We start from the raw sequence: 15904 nt of genomic DNA, 5'->3' as shown, positions 1-15904 counted from the left end.
CTCGACGTACATATATATATATATATACATATATATTTTGGAAGTTTTGAATGTAGATCTATCCCCTAAGAACAGCATGCTATTTTAAAAAATATATATATATATATTATATTTTGGAAGTTTTGAAGGTAGATCTATCCCCTAAGAACAGCATGCAATTGGTAGGTATGATATAAATAGATAAACTATTAAAGAATATGTACAGCGTGGATTAATACATTAGATTTTACATTCAACACTTCTCAATAAACCATAAAAGGTAGCAATTTTCGTGAATAGATGCTACAAAAATTTTTTGTTAGGTTTTTAGTATCAATAATGTCAGAACATGTTTGTTGTAAGCATTAGGTTTACGGTTAAATCGGAATAAAATTGCGGTTAAAGAAATAAAAAAAAATTAAAAAACAAAAACTAAAGTTTGGAGGGGCTCGGTTGATGCTTAAATGATTGAGATGATACATCATGCTCCATACAAAAATTCGAAAGAGCCAGTCGATTGAGGTAGTTCAGTGTAATTTTTATTTTTGAAACCGTAGTGCTCGATCGCCGATGTTTTAGAAATAGTTGAATTTGACCTAAACTCCATGTTTCTCTACATAAGGATCATAACACAACTTTCAAAACACATAAAGACAATAATGTTGATAATTTTTAACATGACCCTCGAGTTTGACACGAAGACGACATGAAATTATAGGGTTATGGTTTAGGCTAAACGAGTTAATGGGTTAACCCATTTATTAACACGTTTATAAACATGTTGACGAGTCAACCTATTTATGACACGATCAGCTAAACGGATCGATCCGTCAACCCGTTTAGCTAATTGTGTCGGATTTGAATTAGCCTAAACAAGTTGATGGGCCAACCCAAATATGATAACCCGTTTTGCCAACACTGAGAAGTTTATGCTGTAACTTGAGTAATGCTACATGTCATACCCATGTCCCTCTTGTGTCCCTCTAAAAATGAGGTGGCTTTTAAAATCACCATCGAGCTTGTGATTGATCAAAATTGAATTTTGATCACATGGTAATTTTAAAAGCCACATTATTTTTAAAGGGACACAAGAGGAACATGGGTATGACGTTTAGAATTACTCCTCTAACTTGGGGTTAATGAAAGTTTATTTATATAAGTAATAATAGAAAAATATCTGCAGTAAGAATTATTCAAATTTCCTATAACATGTGAAGCCTTAATTGAGAAGAAATTATTGGTTTTGTCTTTGTCCCATCTCTCTAATGCTGACTTGTCCAACTACATCCATCAATGTGAAATAATAGTCCCTTTGGATAAAGATTGCATCGACATAACTCCTACCTGTTAATCAAAACAACCAGTTTACTAAATCCAGAGGTAAGGAAAAATCTTCCTGAGTCCCAACAGTCATTCAAAGCCATATTCGTCCATACATGCCAAAGGCCATGCATGGCCACTAGGATAACTTGAGGATAATGCACTTTCTGGATTTATAGGTTGGAGCTCAGAGGCTGTACTTCAAAACCCAGTACTGGTTTTTGCTATATTTGCCAAGACAACTCAGGAAGTCATTTGGGCAATTTGTTTTTTGTTATGGCTTTGCTGACTGAGGGTCTTACACAGGTTCTGATACCTGTGGCTGCCTTGATTGGGCTTGGGTTTGCTTTGGTTCAGTGGTACTTGGTCTCCAAGGTCAGGGTTTCTGGTGAAGCTAGTGATTATGATGGGTATAAAGATAGTTTGATTGATGCAGGAGAGTTTGAGGAGGGTGTTGACAACTTTGAGGTTTCCATCAAGGTTGCTGAAATTCAGAATGCAATATCTGTTGGTGAGCTCTCTCTCTCTCATTGTATCTTTCTATTTTTTTTTTTTGCTGACTCCTTATTGGGTTTTGTGTTATGTTCTGGTTGAGCTCTTGATGATTGAGATCTCTGGTTGTCTTTTTGCTTGTAATATTTTTTTGGCGCTGTATTATGGGACAAAGATATCCTTGTGTTTATTTTTTTTTGTGTGATTATGTTATTTTATTGAAGATGATGAGTTTCGTTATGTAAGAGGGGAAGAAAAAAAAGGAGAAAGGTTTTATAGTGTTGGTATATGTGAATTTCTATTTTAAGTTGTTTATTCTATCTCTTCTTGTCTGTTTATACATTGGGAATGTTTAGCTGAACTCAGGAGCTTTTTACTGTCCACTTATTTGGAATTTTTTGTGATTGACATATTAAGTTTTAAAATTCTGGACTTCTTTTTTTATCTTTTCATCTCTTTTATCACCTATATATGTCACCTTTGTTGAACTGATCATTGAGGCTAAGCGAATTCATTTGAAAGTGCATACAAGCCTCACAACTCACAACAAGCAATTAAAGGAAAATTTGGAACTAGAATTTAAGCAGATCTTTAGTCATCGAGCTATGTCTATCAAAGCAAATACTAGAATTATGATATGTTGTTTGTGGCAGCTTTTTAAAATTTTCTTTTCTTTTCTTTTTTGGATGAATCAAACAATCAATCAAAGTGTGTTTAAATATAAGGGTTTAAAATAAGTTCAAAATTTAGTGATTTTCTATTTTCATGATGGTAATCATGCAGATTCATTTGTCACTGTTGAACAGGGTTGAATCCATCATTTGATGGGTTGTTGTTGTTTTTGTTTTTTTCTGGTTGTCCATCATTTGATGTTATTAACATGTAGGCTTTCTAAGTATAACTTTAACACCTAGAAGCAAGAGCCTATGGCTGGGTGATGATATTCGTTTCACTGTTGCTCCTATTATCAAATGTCTGTAAAATTCTTATGTGTTATCCATCAGATTATTCTCGTAGCTTTTATGGTTTTGAAAATTCTATTCCAACACTATGCGCTGATAAACCTTTTTTGTCTTCCCCCGTGATGCAAATGCCAAGAATGACTAGTTTTTTAAAAGGCCGTTGCCATACTGTCATTTGGATTATATATATCTGAGATGGTCCAATAAAATTTATAAAAACCGTACACATTTCTTTCGAGAGGAAATTTTCTAATTTGTCTTCTTTTTGATGTTCATGATCACAAAAAAGATGATAATGATACAATGTATTTGTTTTCTCCTAAGTTTCAAAACTTTTTGGGGTTCTCTCTCTCTCTCTCTAAAACTCAAGTTTCATACGACAAAATAGTCTTGGATAGGCACGAAAACGCAACTACTTGCATGTGAAAAGCATGTACATAGCTAGATGCAAGCAAGAGGCATGTGTGAGTAAACATAAAAGGAGAAAGGCACTCATGAAATATCTGTAATTTTATGATATGTGATATGTTGATTCGCTACTGTATTTTTCTCTCAAACATCATGCTGTACTCTGGAGTTTGGACCCTTCTTATGTTGATGCACTTGAGCGACATGATATAATTGACACATATAGAATGCAGTAGCAATCTTGAATTTCAAGTTATCGTAAGAGTATGAAAAAATTGGTCTGCCATTTTGTTGGACATGGATAATGTCACCATATCCTTGTATAATTTGATCTTACTTGGATCTGTCTCATGTTCTCAGGGGCGACCTCGTTTCTGTTCACGGAGTATAGGTATCTTGGTATCTTCACGGGAGCATTTGGTGTCATCATTTTCCTCTTCCTTGGTTCAGTTAAGGGATTCAGCACCAAAAGTGAACCTTGCACTTACAACACAGGGAATATTTGTAAACCAGCCTTGGCTAATGCCTTCTTTAGCACTGTCGCATTCTTGCTTGGGGCTCTTACGTCAGTTCTTTCTGGTTTTTTTGGGATGAAGATTGCTACCTATGCCAATGCTAGAACAACTCTGGAAGCAAGGAAGGGTGTTGGAAAGGCATTCATTACAGCTTTTCGCTCTGGTGCTGTGATGGGTTTCCTTCTTGCTGCCAACGGCCTTTTGGTGCTGTGGGTCTCCATCAATTTATTTAAGCTGTACTATGGGGATGACTGGGAAGGACTTTATGAATCTATCACTGGTTATGGACTTGGAGGTTCTTCAATGGCACTTTTTGGAAGAGTTGGGGGGGGTATATATACAAAGGCAGCTGATGTTGGCGCTGACCTTGTCGGAAAAGTTGAGAGGAATATTCCTGAAGATGATCCACGTAACCCAGCTGTAAATTTCTATTCTTCTGTTCTCTTTGTTTGAATGATTATTTCTTTAAATGTCTTCCTTTATTGATGTGCATTACATGATCTTAACATGCATAGTTTTTGTTTCCCAACTTATTCAAAATGCAGATAGAATTATCAGAATCTCAGGATGAGTGAAGTGTCAACACATATGCTTTTTTCCTGGTCCCTAAGATGTTTATTTTTTTTTCCACATATCAATTCTTGTATCTTTACTTATTTAGCAATAACTTCCCAAATTCCAGAGGCATATAGTTTCCAGATTCCTTACCTGTTGATCATACTTAGAACAGTCATTATTGGTCAGTTTGAATAAATTTTATGTAACTTTCTTTTAGGTTATTGCGGACAATGTGGGTGACAATGTAGGAGACATTGCTGGGATGGGTTCTGACCTGTTTGGATCTTATGCTGAATCATCCTGTGCAGCACTCTTTGTTGCATCAATATCATCCTTTGGTATCGGTCATGACTACACAGCCATGTCCTATCCTCTGATTATAAGTTCAATGGGGATTGTGGTTTGCTTAATAACAACGATTTTTGCAACTGATCTGTCTGAGATTAAGCATGTGAGTGAGATTGAGCCATCCTTGAAGAGACAACTTCTTATCTCAACTGTCCTGATGACTGCTGGTATTGCCACGGTCAGCTTCTTTGCTTTGCCATCAGAATTTACTCTATATAATTTTGGGACCGCCAAGGCCGTAAAAAACTGGTATGCCTCCTCCCAGCAGTGCCCCTTATTCTGTCCTTAGGCATAATTGGTGTATTCCTCGAGAGATTTTGTCTCATTTATTAAATTATTTGTGACTGCAGGCATCTTTTCTTCTGTGTTTCAATTGGCTTGTGGGCAGGACTTGTTATTGGATACACTACAGAGTATTATACTAGCAATGCTTACAGGTTTGTTATCTTCTTCAGATTATAATTTAATGCGTAGACTTTCTTCTGCACTGCTGCATATGATCTTAATATTGATTCATTTCCATTTGGTGATAATTTGATCTAGTCTTCCTGCCTCTGCTACTGGCATGTGTCATTCTATGCTTTGCAGTTGCCAATCAAACTCCTTCATTATGCAGGCGTTTCAGATTTTTGTTCCAACAAAGATATTACGCTCTTTGAAAGTCGTATATCCCCAACGTTCTTTAGACGTAATTAAGATGTCATAGCAGTCCTTAGAATTGCACATGCCTAGAGGTTAACTCATAGTGGCTCGGAATCAAAATGAAATATCAAAATTTGTTAAATGTTTATGGGTCTTGTGCAAAAACGATTTATGGCATGTAGTTTGTAGATAAATGTGATCCCTGCATCACTTTGTGACCTGTTCCTTCTATTTATAACTGGCAATGAGAGCATTAACTATTCTAACGAGTTTAAATGACCTCGTTCAATCCCAGCAATTTGCTACTATGCGCTGTGCAACACTGTCTAATAGCTTAAATGCTTTTGTGTATACTTGTATGCTTTATAACCATCAACTCGCAATTGTGATGCTTATTACCATGTTCAAATATTGCAGCCCAGTGCGGGATGTGGCAGATTCTTGCAGGACGGGTGCTGCAACAAATGTGATTTTTGGATTGGCTCTGGGTTACAAATCTGTCATCATTCCCATATTTTCTATTGCCATTGCCATTTATGTGAGCTTTAGCTTGGCTGCTATGTATGGAATTTCTGTTGCTGCTTTAGGGATGCTCAGCACTATTGCCACTGGTCTTGCAATTGATGCATACGGCCCCATAAGTGACAATGCTGGAGGTATTGCAGAAATGGCTGGTATGAGCCATGAGATACGTGAAAGAACTGATGCTCTAGATGCTGCTGGAAATACTACTGCTGCTATTGGGAAGGTGAATTTTTTCTTTTCTGGTTCTATACTTTTTTATTAAGTACTTTAGCACAATATTGATATGCTGGTAGACACAATTAGTTATTGTAGGGTCATCATGACCATGCTACGGATCAGTAAATCTTGGCACTAGTTTCAACCAAGTAGAGTTTCAAGCATATTGTCCTGAGAACTTGCTAATTTGGACAAAGCTTCTGTCAACTTTTAGAATACCAGTTAAAGATAACAAAAGTAATGGCGAGGAGAAAATACAGAAATCAATCTTGAGGAATGTGACTGCCTAGAACTGTTTAGTGCAACATCAAAGATGTTGATTATTACAGTAACCCTCGATATTTCCCAAAAATTAGATAGTTCCGAAAATGGAGTGTAAATATCTCTATCACACGGAGGGGAAATGCCCATGATTTAGTGACACCAAAACCCTCGATTTGCTGCATAGAGGCTGTTTGAGAGCCTCTCTTTTGCCATGGACTAAGCTTGCCCTTCCCCCCTACTATCCGCACGTGTAACTCTAACTTAGCTCAGAAAGTGTACCTGGCGAGGTTTATATTACTCCCCTCCAAGCCTGTCTACTCTGGAAAATAAAATAACCCTGTTTCTTTCCATCGGTCTTGGGTTTTCCATAACCAGTGGGCTAATGAATTCACATGGACTGTTTGTTCAACTTGTTTAATTTGAAAAAGAAAATTAAGAAGTGAGTAATAAGTTGTATTTTCACAGCTAATAATGATCATGACGACATATGCCCTTATGCTTCTGCTAACAAAGTGTTGTGTCATAGCTTCAACTCTTGAGTTTTCCACAAGTCCTGCTTCCATTTTAAGGTCTCAAGTCAACCTCAATTAAATTCTTTTCCGTTACGCCTTTATGTGTCAGGGTTTTGCTATTGGATCAGCTGCTCTTGTTTCCCTTGCTTTGTTTGGTGCCTTTGTGAGCAGAGCAGGCATCAATTCTGTTGATGTGTTGAGCCCAAAGGTCTTCATTGGGTTGCTTGTGGGAGCCATGCTGCCATACTGGTTTTCAGCCATGACAATGAAGAGTGTGGGAAGTGCAGCTCTCAAAATGGTTGAAGAAGTTCGCCGACAGTTCAATACCATTCCCGGCCTTATGGAAGGAAGAGCAAAACCAGACTATGCAACTTGTGTCAAGATCTCTACTGATGCTTCACTAAGGGAAATGATCCCACCTGGTGCTTTGGTCATGCTTACTCCACTTATTGCTGGAACCTTCTTTGGAGTGGAGACTCTTTCTGGGGTTCTTGCTGGTTCACTTGTTTCTGGTGTGCAGGTATGCTATGATATTTTTTCCTCCTACTAGGGTGGAGGCATTTTGTTTGTCTTAGTCCACCTGCCTTACCATCTCCCTTAAAAATACAGAAAATATTTGATTTCAGCTGTTGATAATAATTTGTTTTAATATATAATCATTGTTTTGCTGCCGCTCCTACTTCGATTACTTCACAAATTTGTCAGTTTCTTTTCTGGTTTTTCATATTTGTCTGTTTCACTAATTTGTTTACTTCATCTATTCTTGTTTTTGTATAGCACTTAAGTTTGTGATGACAGCAGACTCTGAGACTCATCCCAAGAGTGTCTTTTATATGCTTGTCATTTTCCCTCCAGTGAATTCTCAGTATTTAACAAGCATTCTATTTTATGATTTTCTTCCTAGGTTGCCATCTCAGCTTCCAACACCGGTGGCGCATGGGATAATGCAAAGAAATACATAGAGGTAAGTTCTTTGCTCTTATAACATTTAATTATATACTTCTGTTAATGCAGATAAGAATTCGAGCAAGCAGAGCGTTTGTCAGCTAAATATCTGCAACGTTTTAGCTGACGTTTGCTGAACCGTTCTGCTTGCTCGAATTCTTATTGTCATAACAATTTCTCTGTGGCCTACAATATTTCAGAAGAAGATTTCATTTGGCACTCAGTTTTTAGGGGATCTCTCTTTGCATCAAACTTTGAGTTAGGATTTTGATTTCGTACACTTGCAGGCTGGTGGGAACGAACATGCAAAATCACTAGGCCCTAAGGGATCAGATTGTCACAAGGCAGCTGTGATAGGCGACACAATTGGAGATCCTCTCAAGGACACCTCTGGTCCTTCACTCAACATCCTCATTAAGCTCATGGCAGTCGAGTCCTTGGTGTTTGCTCCATTCTTTGCAACTCATGGGGGCTTAATCTTCAAGTGGTTTTAAAATGGAGCTGCTGTGTGCTCGGTTTAACCCTGCTATTTATGTCCACTACTGGATCACTAAACTTAGTGGACTTCTTGTTGTAATTAGTAACTTTCCTCGTGTAAATGAAAAACTATTCGGCTCTACTTCCTCGAAAATTTTCCACTTAATAAAAACTGTGCTGTATCTATATTACTGTACTGAATTTTGCTTCACTTTGTTAAGGTTTCACACATCGCCAAGAGATACATAACTTAAAAACTTTATAAGCAATGGTGTCCCCTCCTCTTTCAAGGCGTCTTTTGAGAGTGAATAAGGTCCATGGACTTTTACATAGTATTAGAACGGATTCCTTGAACGATGATAGGTCTTTTCTTCCCGATGTTGAATAGACTATTACACACTTCATTAGCTTTTTGATCTAATCATAAATTATGGGGTTCTTAAACCGTATCAGGATAGTAGTTAGTAGAATAAAAGACCTCTCAATTTGAGAGGACAAGTAGCAAATTTTATTTAAATAAAGTACTCTCGTGTTGAGAGTTAGTAGTAGTAGTCTAATGTTGGGAGTCAATAACAGTGTAGTGGTAGTTATCTGTCTACGAAACAGTTATCTACATCAATAGGGTCATTTATATTATTTAAAGAAATATGATACGTTTACAATTTTTATACAATTAATCATTGGATTTGCTTTCTTACATATGAGTTTTGTTTTTCTACATATGAGTCTTACATATCTAATGGTTGATTTTAAAAAAAGCTGTTAGAGTTGTACAGAAATCGTAATCGTAATCGTATCATATCGATTAAATTGTAATTTTAAAAGGCACATTATTTTTTTTAAAGAAAAAAAAAAAAATTACAGAATAACTCACCCAAAACCTGTCTCCATATTCTATTACTAAAACTTCGTTGATCTTTTCTAAGCGTCCTCTACAAAATAAACAGGAATACACGAGGGCAGGGCCGGCCCACTTGGATGATTTTGGTAACCTTCCTAAAAGTTTGTCTTTTACAATGATGTGGTTGAGAGTGCCTATCACGATTCCACTATTTTTAAACAATTATAGTCGTTGCACCAAAAAAGCTGTTTTACTCGTCACCCGTACCCTTAAGAATAGGATGACCTATTCCACATTGTTTCCCTCTCTACATTTTAGAATGCTCGAAAGATCCTTTTTCTTTTTCCTACATTTTCATCTACAGACTACACCTTTACCACAAGCCACCAGCCAAGGATCCTGATTTTCTCCGCCAAGGAAATTTTTATGGTCAGAAACTTAGCGGTCAATTTGAAATGGATTCTAAGTTCGATTATTGAAATGGTTAGGCTACCTTAACATAATATATTCAAATCACTTTTTTTTTTTAATTATTTGTAATTTTGCTGTTACAAAATATACGACCTAAGTAAAATGTATTGCACCCGATATAATACGTAAGTATTATTGAATAAGGAATCTCAATTGGGTGTTCATTTCAAGCAAATAGAATCTCAATTGAGTTTTTTTTTTTTTTTTTTTTTTTTTTTTTTTTTTTTTTTTTAACCTTTTTGAGCCAAACAATAAATAAGCTCAAACACCATTCCATGGGTTAAATGGATATCCATTCCAACTGCTATCCTTTTAAAATCTCCATGTCTCAAGCATGGCTCTTTAGGTTACTTGGCACTTGTTGGTGTCATTTTCACCTTGTTACCCATTGCCTTTGTACCATTCATATGACATGTCGTATCATCAGCAATCGCTTGGCTGTCTACCATGAAATTATGTTTAAGATACAAATTTGGTGGAAAAATTTGAGCTAAATCAATTGATTTGGATAGAACTTTAACCAAATTAAATTAGAGAATTTTTTTTTTTTTTTGGCTCTATAATCTATTAAATTGACACATATTTTTAGAACATATAATAATTATATATTCTAAATATAAATATTAATTTAACAAATTAAATTAAAATTTCTAAAATCCAATTTAAAACAAAACTTTATCATTAACTTTTTCAAGTTGGGAATATTCTTTACAGCATCTACACAATCTCAACCCATTTGGGACCAAATAAAAGAAGTCGAATACAACATTTAAAACAACCTAAATAAAGGTTATCCGACTTCAAAAATAAAAAAATAAAAAAATAAAGGTTATCCGCTGGGCCCTGGCGCGGTGAACATTCAAGTGGGGCCTACTTTCAGTCCACCAACCAGTATCCACGTGCCACGTGTCCATCCTTCTTCGGGTATAGGATGTCCACTTAAATCCTACGTAGTCGAGGGCAGTTACGTAGACGCGTCACATACGTTCTACCCACGTGTTACATCCAATTAGAACCTCCACAACTCGAGCACGGGCGAATCACACTCAGCCATGTCACAGCAGTGACAAGCCAAACTTACCTGTCACTCTGTCACTCGTCCACGTCACCCAATTGATCTACCTCAGCATTTACCATTTTTAGCCCTCACCGTAGAGGGCAACGAAGTAGACCACCTATAATAGTCCCAGCTCTCACATTTTATCTCTGTAGCTCCAACTCTCTCTCCCTCACTCTCACAGAAGCCATGGCGTTTAGGGCTCGAAACCCTAGCCTTCTCTCTGTGTTCCTTCTCTCTCTCCTTGCGATCGCCTCCGCCAAAGTTTTCTTCGAAGAACGCTTTGAGGGTATATATATCTTCCTCTCTAGTCTCTTTGTGTGTGTGTGTGTGTTTATGTATGTGCTTGGATCGTGCTTTATGCCATTGCAATTCGCTTGCATTTTAACGGATTAAGATTTTGGTGGTTCTATATGCTCAAATTAATGTAGAAGTACATACGATTCGTGAAGGATCGGAGTTTTGTCTGGATTTGCGGTTCGATCTGATGGTTTTGGTGTGAATGTGATAATTTGGACTGGATCTGTGAAAACTTTGACATTTTCGTGTTTGGTTTTGAATTTTCTCGTCGTGGAAATGGTCAAATAGTGGTTTCGTTCACGATCGGGGATCGTAATGTGAAAATGTGTGGAATTGGATTTGATTGATTTTGTTTTAGATTTGTATAAAATTATGTTTTGTGAGCTTAATCGTTAGTTTATTTGTGATTATATCATTTCTTTTTATTGTTTCGGTGTTCGATAACCATTGAAAAAAATTGCTTAGGTCATGTACGCTCATAATGGATTCCAAATAGATGTTTATTGCGCGCGTGCAATAATGGATTCGGCTATAGAAATACATGGAAATGATATAAAATCATGAGAATAGAAATACTTGCATTTTGAAGAACTATGGGCATGTGCTTCTTGAATGAAAAAGAAAATTATACCAGAGATTTTAGTATCATATCTTGGTGACATTTCCTCAAGGTGTATTCATTATTATGCTGATCAATTTGCAGCTATTCTTTAGAATTGAATTGCACTTTGAATAATTCCAAGTAGTTAAAGGAAGGATAAGAAAAAGTAAAACTGTTGAATCTTGTACATTCCATTCTTTGACATAAGAGAAAACGTGGACCTGCAGTTAAACTGGAGAAGGTATCTTGTGTGTGTGTGTGTGTGTGTATATGGCGCCCACTCATGTACATATGGGGTTTAGATATACGGGTCCATGGGTGGTCCCCCAAATCTATCTAAGGGGCAGGGATATATACCTGTTTCATGGATGCTTGACACTTTGACTGAATCAGATGCAACTATCTGGCTTAGTCAATGTGAGTTTTTCGTTTTTGTAAACCAACTTCAGTATTCAACTTTAAATCTGACTAAGTGTTCTTTGTGCATGTATCATTGGTTAAATGCTAAAGATGGATGGGAAAGTCGGTGGGTTAAATCTGATTGGAAGAAAGATGAAAATGTGGCTGGGGAATGGAACTACACCGCGGGTAAATGGCATGGAGACCCTAATGACAAAGGTACCCTTCTGAACTGTATGATATTTGTATATGTACAAGTACAACTTGATGCATTGAATTGATTTTGGCATCTTTGTATTATGCTTCGTTCTTGGGTTTCTAAATAAAAAATATGAAGCTTTTGATGTTGACATTTGATTTCTAAACAGGTATCCAGACAAGTGAAGACTACAGATTCTATGCTATTTCAGCTGAGTTCCCTGAATTCAGCAACAAGGATAAGACACTAGTCTTCCAGTTTTCTGTCAAGCATGAGCAGAAGCTTGACTGTGGTGGTGGCTACATGAAATTACTCAGTGGTGAAACTGATCAGAAGAAATTTGGTGGTGATACCCCTTACAGGTCTATACCATATTCCCTTGCAATTTGACATTTTGTCTTTCACTGTGAACTATATTCTTGTTGAAAGTTGCTGATCTGGTATTGGATAATTGGTTGTTCTGCAGTATCATGTTTGGACCAGATATCTGTGGCTACAGCACCAAGAAAGTCCATACTATTCTCCACTACAATGACACAAATCACTTGATCAAGAAGGATGTTCCGTGTGAGACTGACCAACTCACTCATGTTTATACATTCATTCTCAACCCAGATGCCTCATACAGCATCCTAATTGACAATGTGGAGAAGCAATCTGGGAGTGTCTACAGCGACTGGAGTATCCTTCCTCCCAAGAAAATCAAGGATCCTGAGGCCAAGAAAGTAACTACTTATCCATTCACAGTCTGATAAATTTTATTTTAGCTTTATCTTATTAGGTGTTGGATATTGATGTTGCCCCAACTATATTAATGCTGACAGCCAGAAGATTGGGATGACAAAGAGTATATTCCTGATCCTGAAGACAAGAAGCCAGAGGTAGCGTATCCTAATTCTTAAAACCCTTTTGTTCTATATAGTTTTTTAAAAAGTACATGGAATCTGACACTTTGATGTATTATAGGGCTACGATGACATCCCTAAGGAAATTCCTGACTCTGATGCCAAGAAGGTACTCACTGAACTCCCTCTTTTTTCAAAATTTTACACGTCTCTGATGATGATGTAGTTACTGAGTGCATTTTACTTGGCAGAAAATAGTAGTATAGTTACTGATAAGATGAATTTGTTGTTTCAGCCTGAGGACTGGGATGACGAGGAAGATGGTGAGTGGACAGCCCCAACCATCCCCAACCCTGAGTACAAGGGCGAATGGACGCCAAAGGTCTGTAGAATTCTAGTACAAGTTATGACGCATGTTGTGATTTAGAATCCCCTATTTCTTAACTTTTCTCTACCTACTTGTAGAAAATTAAGAACCCCAACTACAAGGGCAAGTGGAAGGCACCAATGATTGACAACCCAGGTTCGTTGCTTGTCATGAACATTAGCATAATATAATATCAACGATTCTTTGTTTTGTATGCTGTGACACCTTATTAGTTCAGATAGGAGGTTGAGTTGATAATGGTGTTCAATGACACTAGTTGGTTTTAATGTAAACAGATTTCAAGGATGACCCAGATCTCCATGTCTACCCCAAATTGAAGTATGTCGGCATTGAACTGTGGCAGGTTATGATGCTTTGACTTTTTTTTTTTTTGTTTTGGGCACTGTTATTTTTCCATGCAAGTTAAATTCTGACAAGCAAGATGTGTAATTTTCAGGTGAAATCCGGTACCTTGTTTGACAATGTCTTGATTACTGATGATCCGGAATATGCCAAGCAGCTGGCAGAAGAAACGTGGGGCAAGCACAAGGATGTAAGTTCGACGTTTCCTCTAATCTTTGAATCTATAGAAGAAACTGTTCGGTTGGAGGTGATATCTGATTGATCAATTGATTATGCAGGCTGAGAAGGCAGCATTTGAGGAGGCAGAGAAGAAGATAGAGGAAGAGGTACTTACTCTCTTTGCCCATATCATCTGTCTGTCCTATAGGAAAACTTTACTCATGGCAGTACTTACTGAATGCTGAAGAGTCTTTCAACAATACTGGTTTTATTAGGTCTTTTTGTTACTCATTATTTATTTGCTCCTTTCTAACTCCTGAATTTGGTTATTTACCAGGAAGCGAAGGATGATCCAATTGATTCTGATGTAAGCCTACGAGCAGATTTCTGTAAATTATATGTTTTGCGGTGTTTACTGTTTTCCTAATTCTGCTGACCTGTTTTTCAGGCTGAGGATGAAGACGATGATGACTCAGCAGAAGACTCTGACTCTGAAGCCAAACTAGATGAAAGCACAGACGACGCTGAAACCAAGGAAGAAGAGAAACACGTAGGTTTTCTTTCCTCTTGATTGAAGTGTACCATTTTTGTTTTTATACTGTTCATTGATCTTTTTCTTTCCTCGTGCTCTGTGTTTGTAGGATGAACTGTAAGGGACAGAGAACCTGGAGATAAAGTTGACTGCCAAGTGCTCCTAAAATTTTTTCCTTTTTTCTATTTGTAGTAGTAGAAGTTTTTCTCAGAAACGGTTGGGCGTCATGCAGAACTCTGCGCGACTGATTGCTTTAATGTCTTTTCAAACTACTTGAGCCATTAGAACAAAGAGGATATGCATCCGTTCGATAACATCACAATTATGAAGTAATTTTAGACATTAAAGCTGTGCTTTTGATGGCAAAAATGTCCCAGTGGATTTTGGCTTCTTGTTGATTGTTATTTATTTTTTGCCTATGAAATTTTGAATTTTCCATGATTTTAGTTTCCGTCCGTTGGTAAAAAGCATGCATATATGAATCTCTAGGAAGATGTTTCGCAAGGCAAACGCTTTGTTGATTTTGCTGCGACGTTCAGCACTAGAATACTTTTTGAGTTAATTTTCCACCAAACTTTAACGCTTTGGTAATTTTGAGGTGACGCGATATCTTCTTCAAATGGTAGCAACCTTCACTAGCCTCAGGTTTACGATGCCTTTTAAGGAGAATGTGGTTGCAATGATCAGGTCTGTCGTGGAACAAGTGTGCTTGCAATGATCATATTTGGACAATCATGGGTCTTACTTACAACACACGACTAAATGATTCTTGCCTTCTATAGAAAGCCATTTATCATCATGAAAGTCAATTTTACAAAAAAGTGTAGAGATACACGACTGTTTTCAGAGTAGAATCATTGTCGACTGTTGAGCATAGAATAGAATTACAAATAAAGTCAAATTCCAGGCCCTGACCCTGAGGCAACAACTACTGATGGCGAAGCGGGACCTTGTGACTCGGGCCAATCTGTTGAGCATCTCCAGCAAATTAGTTAAAAGTCTAATATTTTAGCTAATATGATCACTTTACAGATTAAACCAGATTATTTGTTCCAATTCTGTCCATCAGAACCGAAAAAATCCACCTGAGCATTATTAACCCTGGCCAAGATACATGGGTTTGGACACCCTCTTCCTCAGGTCAGTTCTATTTCAAAACTGCCCATGAACTACTTCTTAGCCTGACAGCAGGCTATCCTAATGCCCTAGTTCCAGAGCTTTGGAAGAAACTATATATGGAGCCTAAAAACTCAATCTATAGGCTCAGGCAGTTTGGCCTGGAGAATTGAATTGCTTGGAACTCCCTTCCAGAGAGTTGGGGCTAACATCTTCAAATACCCTCACCATGCATCTCAGGAAGACCTCCTCTGCCCTTTATGCCAATCCTACTGTGAGACGTACAATTCAGCATGTTTGATTGGGTTGCACCAGAATTCTATGGCGCAGTTTCAAATGGAAATGGCCTTTTGACCCCTCCCCATTCGAAAGCCAGCCTATCACATGCTGGATCAAGGCATTTAATTCGTATATGCATTGTGTCACGTGAATGATTTTATAAACACATAACGAGATAGATTTGAAGTTCTAAGAGAACTAGACATTTTCAA

At 37.3% G+C, this 15904-nt stretch overlaps 2 protein-coding genes across 2 annotated transcripts; both read left to right on the top strand.

The window, feature by feature from the left end:
- The first annotated feature begins 1323 nt into the window (after positions 1 to 1323).
- On the top strand, positions 1324 to 8364 carry LOC133852443 (pyrophosphate-energized vacuolar membrane proton pump-like). The gene is made up of 8 exons (XM_062289202.1): positions 1324 to 1810; positions 3522 to 4096; positions 4452 to 4831; positions 4933 to 5019; positions 5642 to 5972; positions 6851 to 7261; positions 7646 to 7705; positions 7974 to 8364. Exons 1-8 carry the CDS (start codon positions 1576 to 1578, stop codon positions 8178 to 8180), a joined length of 2286 nt encoding a protein of 761 aa, XP_062145186.1. The 5' UTR covers positions 1324 to 1575; the 3' UTR covers positions 8181 to 8364.
- A 2297-nt stretch (positions 8365 to 10661) lies between these two features.
- LOC133851437 (calreticulin) lies at positions 10662 to 14735 on the top strand. The gene is made up of 14 exons (XM_062287871.1): positions 10662 to 10821; positions 11944 to 12051; positions 12201 to 12393; positions 12498 to 12756; positions 12856 to 12912; positions 12998 to 13045; positions 13172 to 13258; positions 13342 to 13399; positions 13540 to 13607; positions 13701 to 13796; positions 13885 to 13932; positions 14103 to 14132; positions 14214 to 14315; positions 14407 to 14735. Exons 1-14 carry the CDS (start codon positions 10722 to 10724, stop codon positions 14416 to 14418), a joined length of 1266 nt encoding a protein of 421 aa, XP_062143855.1. The 5' UTR covers positions 10662 to 10721; the 3' UTR covers positions 14419 to 14735.
- Positions 14736 to 15904: the final 1169 nt, after the last annotated feature.

The sequence above is a fragment of the Alnus glutinosa genome, chromosome 12 (assembly GCF_958979055.1).
Source record: "Alnus glutinosa chromosome 12, dhAlnGlut1.1, whole genome shotgun sequence".
NCBI classification, from domain to species: domain Eukaryota; kingdom Viridiplantae; phylum Streptophyta; class Magnoliopsida; order Fagales; family Betulaceae; genus Alnus; species Alnus glutinosa.
Note: the sequence above shows the minus strand (reverse complement) of the source record. Positions and strands in the feature narration are given on the sequence as shown.